The sequence below is a fragment of the Anser brachyrhynchus genome (assembly GCF_964034855.1).
Source record: "Anser brachyrhynchus genome assembly, chromosome: 1".
In the NCBI taxonomy this organism is placed as follows: Eukaryota; Metazoa; Chordata; class Aves; order Anseriformes; family Anatidae; genus Anser; species Anser brachyrhynchus.
Window position 1 is genome coordinate 28,079,176 of NC_137694.1, and position 16,330 is coordinate 28,095,505.

Sequence of the window (16,330 nt, forward strand, 5' to 3'; positions counted from 1 at the left end):
TAAGAAATCGTACATAGTGAAGTCATTACAGAGTCTCTAACACTGGACTTCGTTGTTGGTGTGCCAGTAAAACTGACTGATTAATCTACTTCCATATAACAGCAGGGTAAAACAGCTGCAAAAAAGAAAAACCTTGGAAATTAAATGCTGGAAACATTTATACAGTGAAAACTAACTAACACAAATGGATTATGTATCAGCTGTGGGGCTGGAAAACAATCTGTATGGGAAAAAAAAGAAACTGGATCACTAGGATAGTGCTGAATAGTTGTTAATACTTAGAAAACTAAAGTGTGTCCTGTCTAAAACAATTTAAAGAAACTGTTTTAAAATAGTTCTGAATAGTCAAAACATTATTTATTTCCAACCTCAAGCTTCTTTCAATATGCAATATTCCACAAAATTTAGTCTATCAGGGTAATAGATTTGGTTGAATCACAGTCATTCTGATCTACAATACCAGTTATTTAAAATGAACTGCCTAAAAAATGTTTATGATAAACTTCTTTGTTCCACTTCTTCTATTATTCAAATTTTAGTAACTACGTAGATCAATTTGTAGAATTGACGAATACTACAAGAGGTACTTGTCAGTGAGCCAAACACTCTTCTTTAATTTTGACTATTTTGACTTCTCTACTCATAGCTATACCAAAAAATAAAAATAAAAAATAAAAAATTTTTGTTTGGCCATTTTGTTTGGTGGTTAAACAAAAAATCATGAATTTGAAACAGAGAAAGAAATGCATAATAACAACTACTCAGTTGAATAATAATAAAGCCACTAGCATACAAAATTCAATTATCAAAATTATCAACGCTAGGAGTTTTAGAGACTTCCAGCTTTTAGCTAAGCTTGCTTTCAACAAAGGTAAACTGCTACCGACTCCAGGAAGAGCACATTTATGCACAGGAGGGCCTAACATTCAACCTCTGAATTTTACCGTATCTCTACCCTTTTTCCTGTTACTTTTTCTTTTTTTAATTTATAGACAGAGAACCTTCCTGTCACAGAGACGTATAACTGCACATAACTGCCAAGTCACTTTACACTTCCTTCACTATCGGGATCTTGCAAAATCTGCTGCAATTCCTACCATACACTGAAAAATTTACTTTTTCCTCTCCTACTTCCCCAGCCCAAGGGCTACAGTATGTTCTTGCAGTGAAGAGCTTAGAGGAACCACAGCACCAATCATCCTTGGCCCTTTCTTCCATAGTTAAGACATGCTCCTATGTTGCTACCAAATAAATCTGGTTTCCCACAGATTTGGGAATAAGGAAACCTCTAGGAGGGGGGAATTAGAACAAGACCACTCCAAAAGCAGCTGACTCCATACCCACATCCTCAACAGAAGTACAAACCAATTGCTTGTCTACTAGGTCTAAAGGAATAATCTTTGGGGGTAAAAAAGACTCTCAAATCATGGAAGGCAATTCTTCTCCTTTATAGCCCATGAAGAATTATTTTAAAATTTTCAGATAAATATCTGACATGCTAAATTCAAGTTTTCCTATTAAGGATCTTGAAAACTATTCACTACATTAAGGATGCAAGTATTTACCAGGATTCATTATTTATATTCATTATTTAGGAAAAAAAAAAAAAAGGATTAACTAACATTTGAGTTTCTTTGCAAATCTTTACAGAAGGTTCAGGAGAACCTGATCAAGAATATCCAGCCTGAGAGGTGGAGTACAACTCAGCATTGAATCTATTCGCTTTTTTAATGCATCCTATGATTAGGGAAGAGTTTCTTCTGCTGCCCCTCCCTTGAACATCTAGCGTTCAAGTATTCACAGAATTTTAAATTAGCATTAGCTCTGGCAGTTAACAGAAATATTTTTGCCTCAGGAGAGTGCAATTGTGGATGATATTTTGGATGATCTTTTGGACAGCATGTGATCCTCAAGTGAGAAAACTGGGAATAATCCTACACACCTTTTTATGTTTTAAAGCATCTAAGACATAACACTAGGAATGTGGGTTTGTAAAAGTCAACTTAAAAAAAAAAAAAAAAGTCCGTAGCACCGTAGCACTTTAGGTCTAAAACCTTGTCTTACAGCATTCTTCTACTTTTGAGAGGACTAACTACTTTCAGATTCAAAGCTCTGTATAAAATTAAATCTGAACTGTCCTTAGCATATCTGGTAGAAACTTTCCACAGCATAGTTTACCACTGAAACATATAGCCTGAGAAATGTAAGGTGATGACTTTGTGCACAGTTGCACAATGCAGCTCATGTGCCTACTAAATGCACAGATCGCATTATGAATAATAATAAATAACATTAAAGGTTAAAATGTAGATACCATAGAGGTCTACAATATACCACACTGCTCAAATCACACCTTTATTTCAAATTGTTATTTATAGATGCTGACAGAAGTCATTCCGGGAAATAAATTCCAAGACACGCATTATAGTTGCAACACAATTGCATTTGACACACATTTAAGGGAGTCAACAGGCAGTATCTCCTTACACTACTAAAGCAAGCCTAAATGGCAGCAATTTGTTCTGGAAATACTTACTTCTGATGAGGTCACCATCAGTGCGATCTCCCCAGACAGACTGCTCTTGTATCTCTGGCTGTATACTTTGGTTACTGGAAGTCTGTTTTATGTCTTTATCTCCTGCCGCAGGATTTTGTTGGTCAGTTTTTTCTAAGTCAAAAGAAATTTGAGGGTATTAGTTTCTTTGGTATTTTTACTCTACGTGAGCAAATCTCATATTTGAAAGTTAAAAACTAGAGAACATAAAATATAACTTTTATTAGTATCTCATATATTGTCCCTAGAAATAATTCCTAATAAAGTCAATTTTCAGTTTGTTTTCCTTTGTAGATGAAAATGTTCTCTCTTTAAAAAAGTCTTTTAGTTATTTTTCTTTTAGTCATACAAAGTAATACTCAGCACCTTTTGTAAGAGCAACTTACAATTGAATTAGTTTGTTTAGTTATTTTCCATGACATTTTCAGATAAAAATTTGAGTTTGTCACACATAAAACATATTTTGTCCGTAAGCATGTGCCTCTGGCATATAAAAGCCACAGAAATTCCACAAAAGCCTGTTTTCCATTATTTACAATTCAACATATGATTAAAGACAAATATTGTTCTAATGTCAACACTGATTAGTACAAAGATTTTAGTATAGCACAATTTTCTTGTCTTCATTAAACAACTACACTTTTAAAAACTATTCATGGAGTCAACTTTTAGCCTATGATGAAAGGAAAAATGATTTTCCCTCTCCAAGTGTATACAAGTTGCAGGGAAGTTTCCATGGTAAGGTTTTTTGAGGGATTCTTAACCTTATTTCACAAGATAGCAGATCTTGTTTTGATGAATTCTCCAGTAAACATATGCAGAACTGTATTTTCTCAAACCAAAGTAAGTGACAGCCTTCATTTTCGCTGTTGTTAATGTTCTAAGTTTATTCATTTATTTATTTATTTATTTTTACTGGCATTCAAGGAAACACTTCCAAATCACTTTGTTCATTATTCATAGTCATAGATTATTAGCTTATATCATTTACTTGGGGGATGTGTAGAACACTAAATGTTTTCAGTTTGGAGTATTTTTTCAGAGTATTTATAATATGTAATATTTACAGTAAAACTAAAGTAAATGAGCAACTGCTGAAAAGTCTGTTAGCTCTCTTTTTTTTTCAACCTATAACATGTATATAAACTACTTATCACAATGTAGTGATTTCGTTTCCTCTAGTAAAGCATCGGTTCCAGTCCTTAGACACAGAAAAATTGCTTACTGCTACAGCGACATTTTAAAGGTTAGTTTCTTTATGTAACCAACAGCAGTTTGAATTTAAATCCTAACTTTCTGCCTTTGTTATCCACCCTATTAAACTGAGCCATTGAACATCACTCAAAATAATATATGCCATATTGTATGTATAGTAGCATGTGCCTTCAAGCACTGCTGCTCCCCTTCTATTAATTTCCACCTCTGAAACATCTGACCCAGCTACCTATATGGTACTTATCTCTCTGCGTTCCCTCACATCACTATTTCCTCAACAACTTGTCAATATTTCTTCAGGCTCATCCTGAGATGAACAGTTTCACTGGGATTGATGTAGAGTTACTTAAGTGATTGGAAAGATAGCGATTGACTTCAATGAATTTTGCATCTTGCCCTGTATGACTTAATCTCACCTAGATTCTCATCCAGTCCAAAACCGAAAAACAGCAAACAAAATACAGGTGGATTTTTTTTTGTTTTTCCAAGCCCTTTGACAGACTTTAGTCACAAGTTATTTATCCCAAATATCCATTAGACACAAATATGACTGTATTGAAATATGATGATTTTGTCTGTGCAGTTAGGCATTAGGTTCAAATGTGTCTCAGAAGTGTTTGAAAAGTGCCCTGAAATAGGCTGAATGAAAATAAGTAGTATCCTGGAGAGAGCTAGTGTAAAAGAACTGCAAGCACTGTACAATCCGCTTTTCATACAGACTAAGCTCAAATGAGCTATTTTAAGAGATTTTGCTCTTAAACTACTTTACTGCAGTAACAACACTAAGATTACAACAATATCTACCCTGCAGTGGTAGTACAAAACTGGAGAGTTGCTGTATACAATTTTCTTGTATATGATACAACTTTGCAGAGCACTACTGTTTGATGTTGTAAACAACTAATAAACTGTAAGGAAAGATTAGTATTAATATTAAAGGGCCCTTGGCACTCTAAGTTACATTTTTATCTAATAAATTTGAAGAAGCGCTGAATGCAATGAAATCATCATTATCCATAGGAATTCAGTTTTCATTCCTCTGCTTGTTTTCTGTTCAGTATATATATATATATTCTTTACAGCTTGCATATGCATTTTTTATGTTTACTTTTATTGTTCTAGCTGGATATAATAAACATACAGTCAAAACCATGTAAACGATATTAACAGTTAACAAGAAAGAAGTAAGAGGTGCTATTAAGAAGCAACAGCAGTGTTGCAATTGAATACCAATTTTGATGGGAAATTTGCAGGAATTGACGTGAATTGAGTAGCTGTTCTTTGATTTATTGCATTCATATAGAGTCTTCCCCAAGAATGTTAATAACAGAAACTTGCAGCAGTGACATTAAGCATGTATTTGATATCTTGCTTTGCACTTCTTAATCACCCACCAGAGAAATTTTTCTCCCAGCAGATGCTACTATAGCAGTGTGGTGGGTTGACCCTGACCATAGGCAAGCACCTTCTCTCCCCAGCCACTCCTTCTCTCCCCAGTGGGGTAGAGAGAATAGAAAAAGCAAAAGCGAGGAACCTCATGGGTCAAAATATACTTAATATGTGAAGAACAGAAGAAGAAAAAAAATCAGAAATAAATAAGTGATGCAAAGGCAATCGCTCACCACCTCCCACAAGTAGAACGATGGCCAGCCAGTCCCCAAGTAATGGGTACCTCCCCAAAAATACCCTCCCCTCAGTTTCTGTTGCTAAGCATGAGGTTACATGGAATGGAATACTCTTTGGTCAGTTCAGTTCAGGTGTCCCATCTGTGTCCTCTCCCAGCCTCTTGCCTACCCCCAACCTACCCCCCCAACCTTCTCCCTGCATGGACTGTGACATGCTGTGTAAGCATTGTTCAGCAATAGCTAAAACACTGGTTTGTTATCAATGTTGTTTTAGTGATAAATCCAAAAAACAGCACCACAGAGGCTTCTATGAAGAAATCTAACTCCATCCCAGCCAGACTTAGCATAATGGGCCTTTAGAAAAAGTGTTCAGTTATGTATATTTAAGATTATTTTTTTTTATAGCCACACTACTAAAATGATACAGCAGAGCACTGAAAATAAACAAACACTGGAGTCCTGATTAATTACTTGTTATTTCTCTTGACTGTGTATAAGCTCAAAGTTTTAGTACAAAGAAATTTCTTAATCATTCCCTTACAAAAAAAAAAAAAAAAGCTTATGATGGGATCATAGGATCTCTTTTGTTATTATTATTATTATTATAGAAGTGTGGTGACAACATACCAAGAACTGATCACACATGAAAACAGCCTCAAGAACACTCGAGTCTGTATTTTGTTGATGCCATTATTTTTAGTGCATAAAAATAGTTATGAATTTACTTTACGAAAGGTAATGCATTCATGAAAGCAATAAAAATCCACACAAAGACCTTAACCTTCTCTGAAGTGCCATGCTTGTGGCAAACAGGGTTAATAAAACCTACAGCAACTACAAATACTGCTGGCTGGATCTGGTCATAACCAGGCATGTCATTTTTCCACTGTGTTTTCAAATAAATTAGTAACAATTCTCTGCTTTAATTAAGCTTAGCCTTAGGAATTTTTTGTGATATTTCTTTGGTATGTTAGCTGCTGCTTCCTCTAGTACACTCTTCCACTCTCAAGTGACTAACCTCCAAAACTGAAAGCCAAGAAGAAAACCAGATGCTCTGCCTAGCAGATCAAATAATGGAAGGAAAAGAATCATTATGTTCTGAGTCTGGCTGTATTGAGGCAGAAACCCAACCTCTCTTCAAAACCATTGCAAGTTACTCCAGGTCAGGTCACAAAAGCAACGTAGTCTTCTTACTTGTGTACGTGGTACTATTCATGTGTTCAGGGCCCAGATCAGCAACCCGAATGGTTATGTGCTCTTCTAAAGGAATGGTAGTCCCTATGCTGATAAGCTTCTAGCTTCTAGCCAAAAGCCCTGTGGCAGTGATACTCACACAGATCACACTGTGATTTATCCTGAAGGTAAGCATGGGCACAAATTCTGCTTGCATAGAGAATAATACAAATTTAAGGTTTAAATAAGGAAGAGACAAAACATGCAGGCAAAGTATAGAATTGAGATGGTTAACAACCTAGATCATACCTATATAACAGACAACTGTGAAGTTAAAAATTAAAAACTTTATTCACATCTCAAAATGACCATTTGGTGAAATAAGTGAACAAAGTGAACTCCTACATTTTTGTTATTTGGAATTATTAAAGGATATATACATCACTTTTATAGTAAATTAATTTATTATAACACAATATTTTTATATTTATTTTTGGAATTAAACTGTAGTACATATATTTCATAGAATAAATCCTTGTTTTCACAGTTGAAAACCACTGCAATATTGTTAACTCCTGCTTTGGTTTAATTAATATGCAAAACTGATAGAAGAGATAAAAAAGACAGGTAAAGGATGTGCATTTGGAGGACACATCTCAGAGAATTCAAGTCTTTGACAAACAACCGTCTTCACTTCTTCAAGTGCTTGTCCATTCGTACATTCACACTCTAGCTGTCCCCACACACCCCATTATGTCTCTTGAGTTTACTAAGAAACGGGTCTCAATGGCTGCTGCAAGACCAAGATAGCAAACATGGAATCATATGTTACTACATCAAGAACTATGTAATATCCAACCCGTCAGCATGCAAAAAAATGAGAACAAGTACCTATATATTAAGTGGGTTGGGCATCCTCATATTGTCAAGGACAGCTGATTTCTATTCATTAGATGACACACAAAACCATATACTTACTCAGCGATCTCTTCCAAAAATTTGAACAATGAAAGTGCTAGACCAGCAACATGACAAACTGGACTTGAGAAGCAGATTCAGAGTTTGCATATTGGCACTGTGGATGTAACAAGAGTTAAAAATCCTACGACTGTAACAGTAAAAGGCTTTGTTGCTATGACATTCATTTTCTGTTCACCAACAATGTGGTATATAGCACCAAGCAGTAAGTAAAGCAAAAGCAGCTGCTGGGAAAGCCTTCTGGAAACCTGAGCGCATCATTCTCATCAAGGAGACAGAAACCAGCAAAATGGACTGGCACAGCTGACCACCACAAAAAATGTAGAGACAGGAACAGTTCAACAAACAGTTTCGCTGTTTAAGGACAGAGGAACGATGGAAGCATGGGGCAAAGCTTACTTAGGCACCTAAATTTGACACAGCTGCTGGGATGTAAACATTAATCCTCCAAAGGCCTTAGTTATCTCTGAACAAGCAGATGTAGATTTAAAGACACATTGTGCAAAGATCATAAGCCATCCCAAACGGAATTTTGTCTTTCAAAGCAAAGAGAGATTTCTTTATTTATTTATTTTGAGAAAAAGAGAGAGAGAGAGGAAAGGTAGGTCTATGAGGAAAAAAAAAAAAAAAAGGTTTCAGAATGTTTCCAGAAGGAACATTAACAAAAGATTTCTTTGTCTCAAGCCTACAGCAGTTGAAAGAGATTGAAGAGCATACAGCAAACACTGTATTTTAACACTTCTCTGTTCATTAATATCCTGGCACGAAACCACTGAGGATACTATTCCCTGCCTTTCACAACAGTAATACAATGGAACAGTGATAATACCAGGTTGCATAATGCAACTATTAGCAATAACCCCCACTAGTTACTTCATGAGCTGCCTAAGACTTTTATGCATTTCTCATAACAGGTTCAACTGTGCTATTCGTGGAACAGAAAGCCTATTCCAGTTCATGATTTGCCTGAAATCATCTCATTTCATTAATAGCTGGTTCTACAATCTAAGTGCAACATTAATATTAATAATCCACAAATTATCAAGTTCAAAGTCCTCCAATGGAGTTGGATGCCTCCGTTTAGATGTTTGATTTTTTTTTAAACTAAAGTAACTAATTTGCTTTTATTTCATTTCAGTGACTTTCACTTAAATGTCTCATTGCAACTTTCATTGGCCCCAAAAATACTATTGAAGAATCAATCTCTTAAAATTAAAGCAATTCAACTGAACTTGGAAAGCTCTTCCACAGAATTTTCCAGGTACAAACTATGGAACAATTATGGATATACTGCAAGTTTGACAGCCTTTGCCAATTTTCTGTCATGATAAATTAAAAATAAATATGAACATGCAAATAGATACCCTGCATACCCTGCACCTTTAAAAATACAAAGTTCAAAATCCATAAGTGAAAACATATTTTCATAAATAATCATACTACTCGTCATGTGGTCGGTTACAAATTTATGTAACTCATCCGATGATGTTTCACATGTACAAAACGTGTAAGTTTCAGGTAAATGCTGAGTGATACTGAGTGCAGTGGCAGTCTTTATTACCAAGTAGTACAAGACAGTAAAGGTGGACCTGTACAGTGAAAGAGTTGATTTTAAGGACACTTATTTAATATTATCCATGTTCCAGGGACTTTCTACTTTGGACTAACTCTCCAGTCTCAAAGACTGAGGGCTTTTTTCTGGCTGGAGTGCATCCAGCACATTCCTGCAGTGCATCTTCCAGATTATTTTGTTCAAAATGAATCCAGTCCAGGTCACTCCCCAGAATCACTCCAGAAAGTAAAATAAAGCAGGGGTGAACAGGAGGTTCATTTCAAAACTTCATTGCTGATCCAAATGAAAATACTACCATAGACATACTCAATTGCTGGAATTGCTTATTAGGAAAAATAAAATAAAATAAACAAGTGTTTAAAGCAAAGAGAAATCTAACTTCTGAAGGTCTGGAATGGAGTTTGAGAAGAATGATTGTGATATAAAACTAGCCTATGAGATGGAACGAAAGTATTTCAAATTTGATGCAAGACCTTTACAGTCACCTCCGTGAAATACAAGTCTATCACACCCATGTGGACATGAATCACTTTACTGGAACTGCATGCACATGAAACTGAAAGCAGAAGTCTATTATTATGACTAGCTAGAGTTAGACACTTGTGAAAGTTTCAGGCATTTTAGTCAGTAACATTCAATTTAGTGCTGACAGAAAACTATAAAACAAATTAACACTAAACTCTCATCAGATTGAAAGCGGAAGCACAAATAGATCAAGTATTTGGTATGTTCGAACAATTTGAGTGTATTGGTTAACCGTTAAAATAAAAATCCATTACTCATAACACTGAGGCACTGCTAGCAAAGTGCTACAATTATGGTGATAGTAATAGCTGTTGCCTCAAGAATTTCCAGACATTCCCACTGTGAGTCTTCTGTCATCCCTGTCTCATCTAGTGCTGTAGCACTCCTGGTCATGAAAACAGTAAAGCACACAAAACATTACGGGGTTTGAAACATGCTGTTGAAGAGGAGCACACATGTTGGGTGTTTTTATGAATGGAAGTTCTGAATGAACTAATGTGTATGGTTTCTTCAGACACCACGCCAGAATTGTATCTCTCCATCCAGCAACAGTGACATGATTTGCACAGGAAAGAGTGGTCACTTACAGAATCTGACCCCTAATATTTCTACTAGACTTCACTATCCACTCCACCAAAAGATATATTTATAGATGGCAGTCCTACATTTTCTAAAATGTTGTCTGATTCTCTAAATATAGTTCCATGTTTGTTGAACTTCTCTCTTGCATTCTTTGGTTTATTCAAATGCAGAGGATTTCATGGAAAAAGTCTACCCATATTGCTTGGGATTATTGCCCAAGCAATAATCCTGACATGACCTCTAACTTGCAAAATATTTTCCTTAAAGCAGAGAGGCCAATGGTCACAAATTGTCACATTCCTTGTTTAGGGACATTGAATTATTTTGGTACCTGCCACTGCAGAAAATACTTGACCACAGCCAAATTGCAGTGGTATAGACATGACACTATTCACTCTGATTATATTGCACGGCACACAGGTAGAAGTAGTCATAATTTGATTCCAAGGGCTATGGAGCTCAGGAGAACAGAGACAATACGATCAGGATCTTGAACACCAGTGCATAACTAGACTTATGCTTTTGGAAGGATGCAGCAAAAAATGAACTAGATGTTTGCAGAAATTAGGTTAAATCTTTCTTCCTCTCTCAGCAGCAGACTCTGCACAGATAATAGTTTAAAGACTGAAATGAGTTGCTACAAAAGACGACACTGATTAAATCAACTCTCTCTCAGCACGCTAATTGTGGAGGGGCAAAGTCCAATAATCTGACAAATAGTTATGCATTAATTCAAAAATGAACAAGCAAAGAAGCACAGTGAGAGCAGGGATGTTGAGAGAATATTGGTTAAAGCAATGTAAGAAAATTCTTCTGAGTTGGAAAAGCCAGAGCATGACACACATCTTTAGGTCAAAGTACTTCTCAACCCAGTTTCACCATCTCCACAACTTATGTAAATCCCTCCAATCTGCCTAAAGTTTTATTTCTTCTGTTTTGTTTTTGTTTGTTTGTTTTCCTTAGACTGTAGGATAGCTATTAGTTGAATATTCACAATTCAATTGAATTTACTTTTCTTTTTATGAAAGAGAAGCAATTAGGCTTCATCATCTGAATGTTTATGATGGCAAGCAAAAGGAGCACTTTGAAGATCTGGATTTTTTGATGATACCTCAAAGAACTACAGGAGAGAACAAAAGATTGTTCTCATAATGTAAGGTATCTGTATCAGTTATAAAATATGGAAAGCATATTAAAGTATGTCATTAACAATCAAAAATTATTTCTCACCAGAATGTGTTTAATACTTTGCTATACATACAACATAAGCCTTTTTTTTTTTTTCTTACTGAGGGATCTTTATTCCCAGGTGGACACAGATTTAAAGTATCCATTGTAAAGGCAGTCATCAATTATATATTAAAAGATGAGTCTAAGTAAATTAATAGTTATTTCAACTTACTACAGATTTTTCCAAATACTTCTAACCTACTTTCAGAGATAATGTGAATTTCAATCACAGCTGTTACAATTATCTCCAAATTCTACAGAAATTGGTGTGCTTTTGGATGTCCTGTGGGATGGTATAGAGAGGGTTGGAGGGTTTTGGAAGTCCCAGATATATTATCTTAGATCTTTCGCCCTGGAATATCTGGACTACCTTACCCTGTAACCACACACTGCAAAGCTGACAACAGAAATGCTGGAATATAGACTGGAAATGTTATGAACTCACCTCTTCCTCTTTCCACCCCCATTTCCCCAACAGACTTATGCTAGAAAAAAGCATCAAATATCCAGTTATCCTTAAATCTAAGTTCACTACAATTAAAAAAGTCATTGTCTTTCTGCGAACTATACATATGCTTTAAAATGGATCACGTGCCTTGAAAGGTGTGGCAAGTGAGCAACCTTGAATCAACATATTATACTTGTTTGTACCTTAATGATCCCTGAAAAAGTAACTCTATAGTCCTTCACCTTGACAGCTGTGAGCTGTAATTGTGTCATTCAGACTTCCTGCACAGAGCTTTTCTGTGAGCAGACCAGTGTTCCCTTCCTTACTTTTCATAAAAAAGAAAGGCGGGTATTGAAAAATCTTACATATGACTTTATTTCATAGTAAAAACATAATTCAAAGTGGGACTGTAAGAATAAGACTGCTTTCCAGGCTAGTTAGCTCACTGGCTTACAACTTCAATAACTTTGATGTATGGCCTACGCATAAAGTTTAACCAGTGTGGCCCCTTGATCACATGACAGACAAAAGCAACAGATTGAAAATAAACATGTATCACAGATACATTTTGATTTTTCTGGCAAAAACATGATTTTAACAGCTCAGTTCTGCATGCTTCATCTTCCGTATCTAATCTTTTTTATTATTCTGTTTTACTGTTTAGAAGTTCTGAGTCATTCTCAGAACTTCTAAAAAAAAAAAACAATAAGACAAGTATAAGCCAATTTAATGTGTCTCCTTGCCAATTTTTTTTTTTTAAACTTTGGTACAGATACTTTCTGGTTTCTCGAACAAGTCTTCAACTTTGATTTTACATAGTTATTGATTTTCCAAGTTACAAAAGCAGAGACTGCATCTTTAATCCACAGTTGCACAACTATGGTCTCAGTATCTGCTAACAGTTAACCACATAGATTACAGTTACAGTCTTTGAACAATCTTATTTGTCTGTTCTTCAGGGACTTTTAAAACTGCTGTCAGAATTGTGAAAAACAAAGCTGTAGCTCTATATGCAAAAAAAAAAAAAAATAACAATAAAAAAGTCTCATCTTCACAGACCAGAACTCAGTAGGCAAACATACTACCCTTTTTGGGGGTAGCGTGCAATATACCTTGTCAAACTTCTCTACATGAAGGTGATCAGAATATAAAGATATTTTGTGTAATTGCAAATTGTACATAATTGCACATCATTTAAAGAATTTATTGCTATGATGAATGAATGTACTTTTAAAAAAACATTAGAACAGCAAATATAAAACATGTTAATACTCTCAGAAACAGGTTTTAGGTGCAACATCAATGAGTGGCCTAAAACAAACAGGGAAGTGACCTCCAACCTGAACAACACTCCTGCTCCAGGATCTACCTTTCTCACTTTACTGCAAGACATGGAAAGAGAAAAGCTTTGCAGAGAAGAGCTCCTAAACACAAACACCAAGGCTGAGGAACGAGAAGGCAGTTTTTGAGGAGCAGCATCTGCCTCTCATACAGACTGCAGTTTTCAAGTAGTGAAACACGGTGCTGACATCAGTGCATCTTTTTTTTCTTCTTCTTCTTCCTTTATACATTTTCTACATAGGAACTTCTGGTTAAAACAATAAAGGCGTGGAAGCGAAAGTGTTATAGAGTTATACTAACGAGGGGAGGCCAGGGAGGAGGGGAAGGAAGAGAGGGGTTAAAACCCACAAAACAAATCAGCAAATGTAGCATTCAAATAAAAAGGCGCAACAATTACAGAGAAACTTTAAAGCAACTTACCTCGAGGGAGAGAGATCAAAGCGCTGCTTTCAGTCGGAGCTTGCTCTGGCCCTTCAGGCCCTGGAGGAAGAGGTTCTCCCACTTGGGACATCTGCCAGCTCTCTCACCGAGTCACGCAGAGCCTGCGCCCCCCTCCAACAAAACTAACACGCGACCCTGAAGGAACAAGCGAATGAAAGCACTCGTTAATCTATTTCACGCGAAAAAAAAAAAAAAAAAAGAAAAGAAAAGAAAAGAAAAAAAAAAACCCTCGCGGCTCGGGGGCGAGGGACGGCAAATCCGAGCGGCGGCGACTCGGCGAGCACCGGGGGGCCGGGGGAGGCCCGGGGGGGTCCCGGGGCGGCGGCTGCGGAGCCCCCCGGCGGTTCTGCGCTCCCTCCCTCCGCCTCTCCTCCCGCTCCTCCGCGGTGCCCGGCTCCTCAGCGCCCCGGCCGCCCGCAGCCTCCTCGGCTCCCCTCTCCCGGCCCGCAGACGGGGGGCCGCCTTCCCCCCAACACGTCCCCCCGACCCCCCGCAGCCCCCGGGGCGGAGGCGTGCTCGCACACACCCGCACTCGCCCCCGCTGTCCCCCCGCGGCCGCAGTCAGTCCTTTTCCATCATTTCCGGACGATGAAACATCCCGCTGCGGCTGGCGGCGGTGGTGCAGGTCCTGCCGCCCGCCAGCGCCGGGCCCGCGGGCTGGGCTGGGCTGGGCTGGGGCTGCGGGAGAGCGCTGCTGCCCCCCGCCCCCAGCCGGGCCTCCGGCCACGGAAAGTCCCCGAGGAGGCCGAAACCCGTCAGGCAGAACGAGGGAAAAAGGGAAAAAAAATAAATAAAAATAAAAACACGCCACCCTTGAAAGGGAGGCTTTCATGCCTGGACAGGGTTTGCAGCTGTAGCGTTTGGCAGAGGCACTGCTCGTGGGGCAACAGCTGGCGCAGAATTAATTGGGCCGCTGTGGTGGTTGTTTGCCTTCAACCAGTTGCGCCTCGGAAGCCGGGTAGCCAGGCACGTGAAATGCTGCAGGCCTCCCGCCTGCGCTTTCCATCCCTCTCAGAGACCAGTCCCAGCCCAACCCAACACCTTGGTGTACCTCCCCTGGCAACATATGGATGTGTACATTAAAAGGACTCTAAAGCATGTGTACAAAATTATTCAAACGAAAGTGAAGGATAGAAGAAGTGTTTTTCAAAAGTAATACCCTAGAGAGCAAACCACTTCCTCCACCGGCACCTGCCAAGCGGCCTGACCTACCTGTGCTTTCTCTAGATAAGAAATACGTTTCTTCCTCATTACGGGAATTCATTTGATTGTCAGCCTCGTGCTCTGTTCTTGCCCACACCATGCAGCATTGCCATTATTTCTCATGTGCACGCTAGTGTCCATACGCTAAGTGCTTGACCTTGCTCATGCTACCACAACTTTGCACACCTCTCTAATAAAGTGTGTTCATGTTTAATTTGTAATTTTCTTAAAACTTAGAAACCAAATTTTTATTATGGTTGAGTAAATATGCTCTACTGGTATGTCCCATCATGGTGTGCAAACAGTTATCTTTTGGGAAGCTGAAACTAGGAGTTAGAAACAGCCAAGTTATAAACTACCTACGTCCTAGCATAAGAGAAAAGAACTAATGGATATTTATTTTGATATCATAAGTGCTAAGCATTGTGCTCAGGTATTAAAAGTAAAACTTAATTTCTTAAAGTTTAACATTTCCCTGCACTGCTTGCAAAACAACCAGTATAGAGTGTAAATACCTGAGTAGGAGCCATTTCCTATACAACACCACACACTTTGGGGCATCCCCTAATTTCAAAAGCCATCGCTGTATAGCTTTATTACTGGTTACTGCTGATGCAAAAGATAAGTGTGATGCAACTAATAAGACACGTTATGTATTTTCCTCTGAGAAATACAATCCTTTTTAAGTATTTCAGTAATCTGTGATGTTCTTTGGTACAACATAATATTTCTTTAAACCTTTTAATGATAAAATGGAAAAAATATGTGCTATGTCTGGAAGAAGCCAAGTAAAAATTCCATTTGGGGTACACAAACTTGTTATTGTATTGCATCATAATAATATGGATATCAATACCTACGCTTCTCATCTAAAAAAACATTGCATAACTTTCCATAGCTCCAGTATACAACAGCTCCTTCTCTCCTCGCTGCCCAGGGGGCAGAGCAATTGAGACATAAGGTAGAAGGACTTACCTCAAACTCCCAAGTGAGTCAGTAGCAGAAGAGAGGTTATGACTCATACCCAACGGACAAGCTTGTGTTTTTCCCTCTGAAACTGGAAGCACAGCACAGAAGAGTGGGAGGAGCAATAAGTTAGCCAACCACACCCTGCCTTAAAAACCTTTCATTGGATAATACATATCGAACAGATACCATCCTTTTTTTTCCTTTTTTTTTTTTTTTTAAGGGGTGGTGTTTTTTGAACCTTATCTATGAACCACACATGGTACCCTTCATGGTGTTTAGTTTATCTTCTTCAAAAAGATGATGGGATGAGTTCAGCCTGCCAAGGTTCAACGATGTAGATGCCTACGTACAGTTTAAAACAACTAAATCAATGGAAGAGAAACTTCAGCTGATGTTGCCATATTGCAATTGATGATAGTGTGAGGTAATCCCAAGCAAGATCAGATAAAACAAGATAAGGGAATCTAGTATGG

At 37.7% G+C, this 16,330-nt stretch overlaps 1 protein-coding gene across 4 annotated transcripts in view; it reads right to left on the reverse strand.

The window, feature by feature from the left end:
* The window catches only part of MDFIC (MyoD family inhibitor domain containing), a 50,215-nt gene extending 34,256 nt beyond the window's left edge, over positions 1 to 15,959 (reverse strand). The window contains exons 1-3 of one of the 4 annotated variants that reach the window (XM_080552074.1): positions 15,864 to 15,959; positions 13,665 to 13,820; positions 2,537 to 2,668 (exon numbers count right to left, since the gene is read on the reverse strand). In XM_080552074.1, the coding sequence (XP_080408200.1) occupies positions 2,537 to 2,668; positions 13,665 to 13,755 (223 nt within the window). In that variant the 5' untranslated portion in view covers positions 13,756 to 13,820; positions 15,864 to 15,959. Of the gene's footprint in view, positions 1 to 2,536; positions 2,669 to 13,664; positions 14,139 to 14,211; positions 14,477 to 14,519; positions 14,537 to 15,863 lie in introns of those variants that run through there. The other 3 variants (XM_080552076.1, XM_080552073.1, XM_080552075.1) reach the window with 3 other exon arrangements.
* Positions 15,960 to 16,330: the final 371 nt, after the last annotated feature.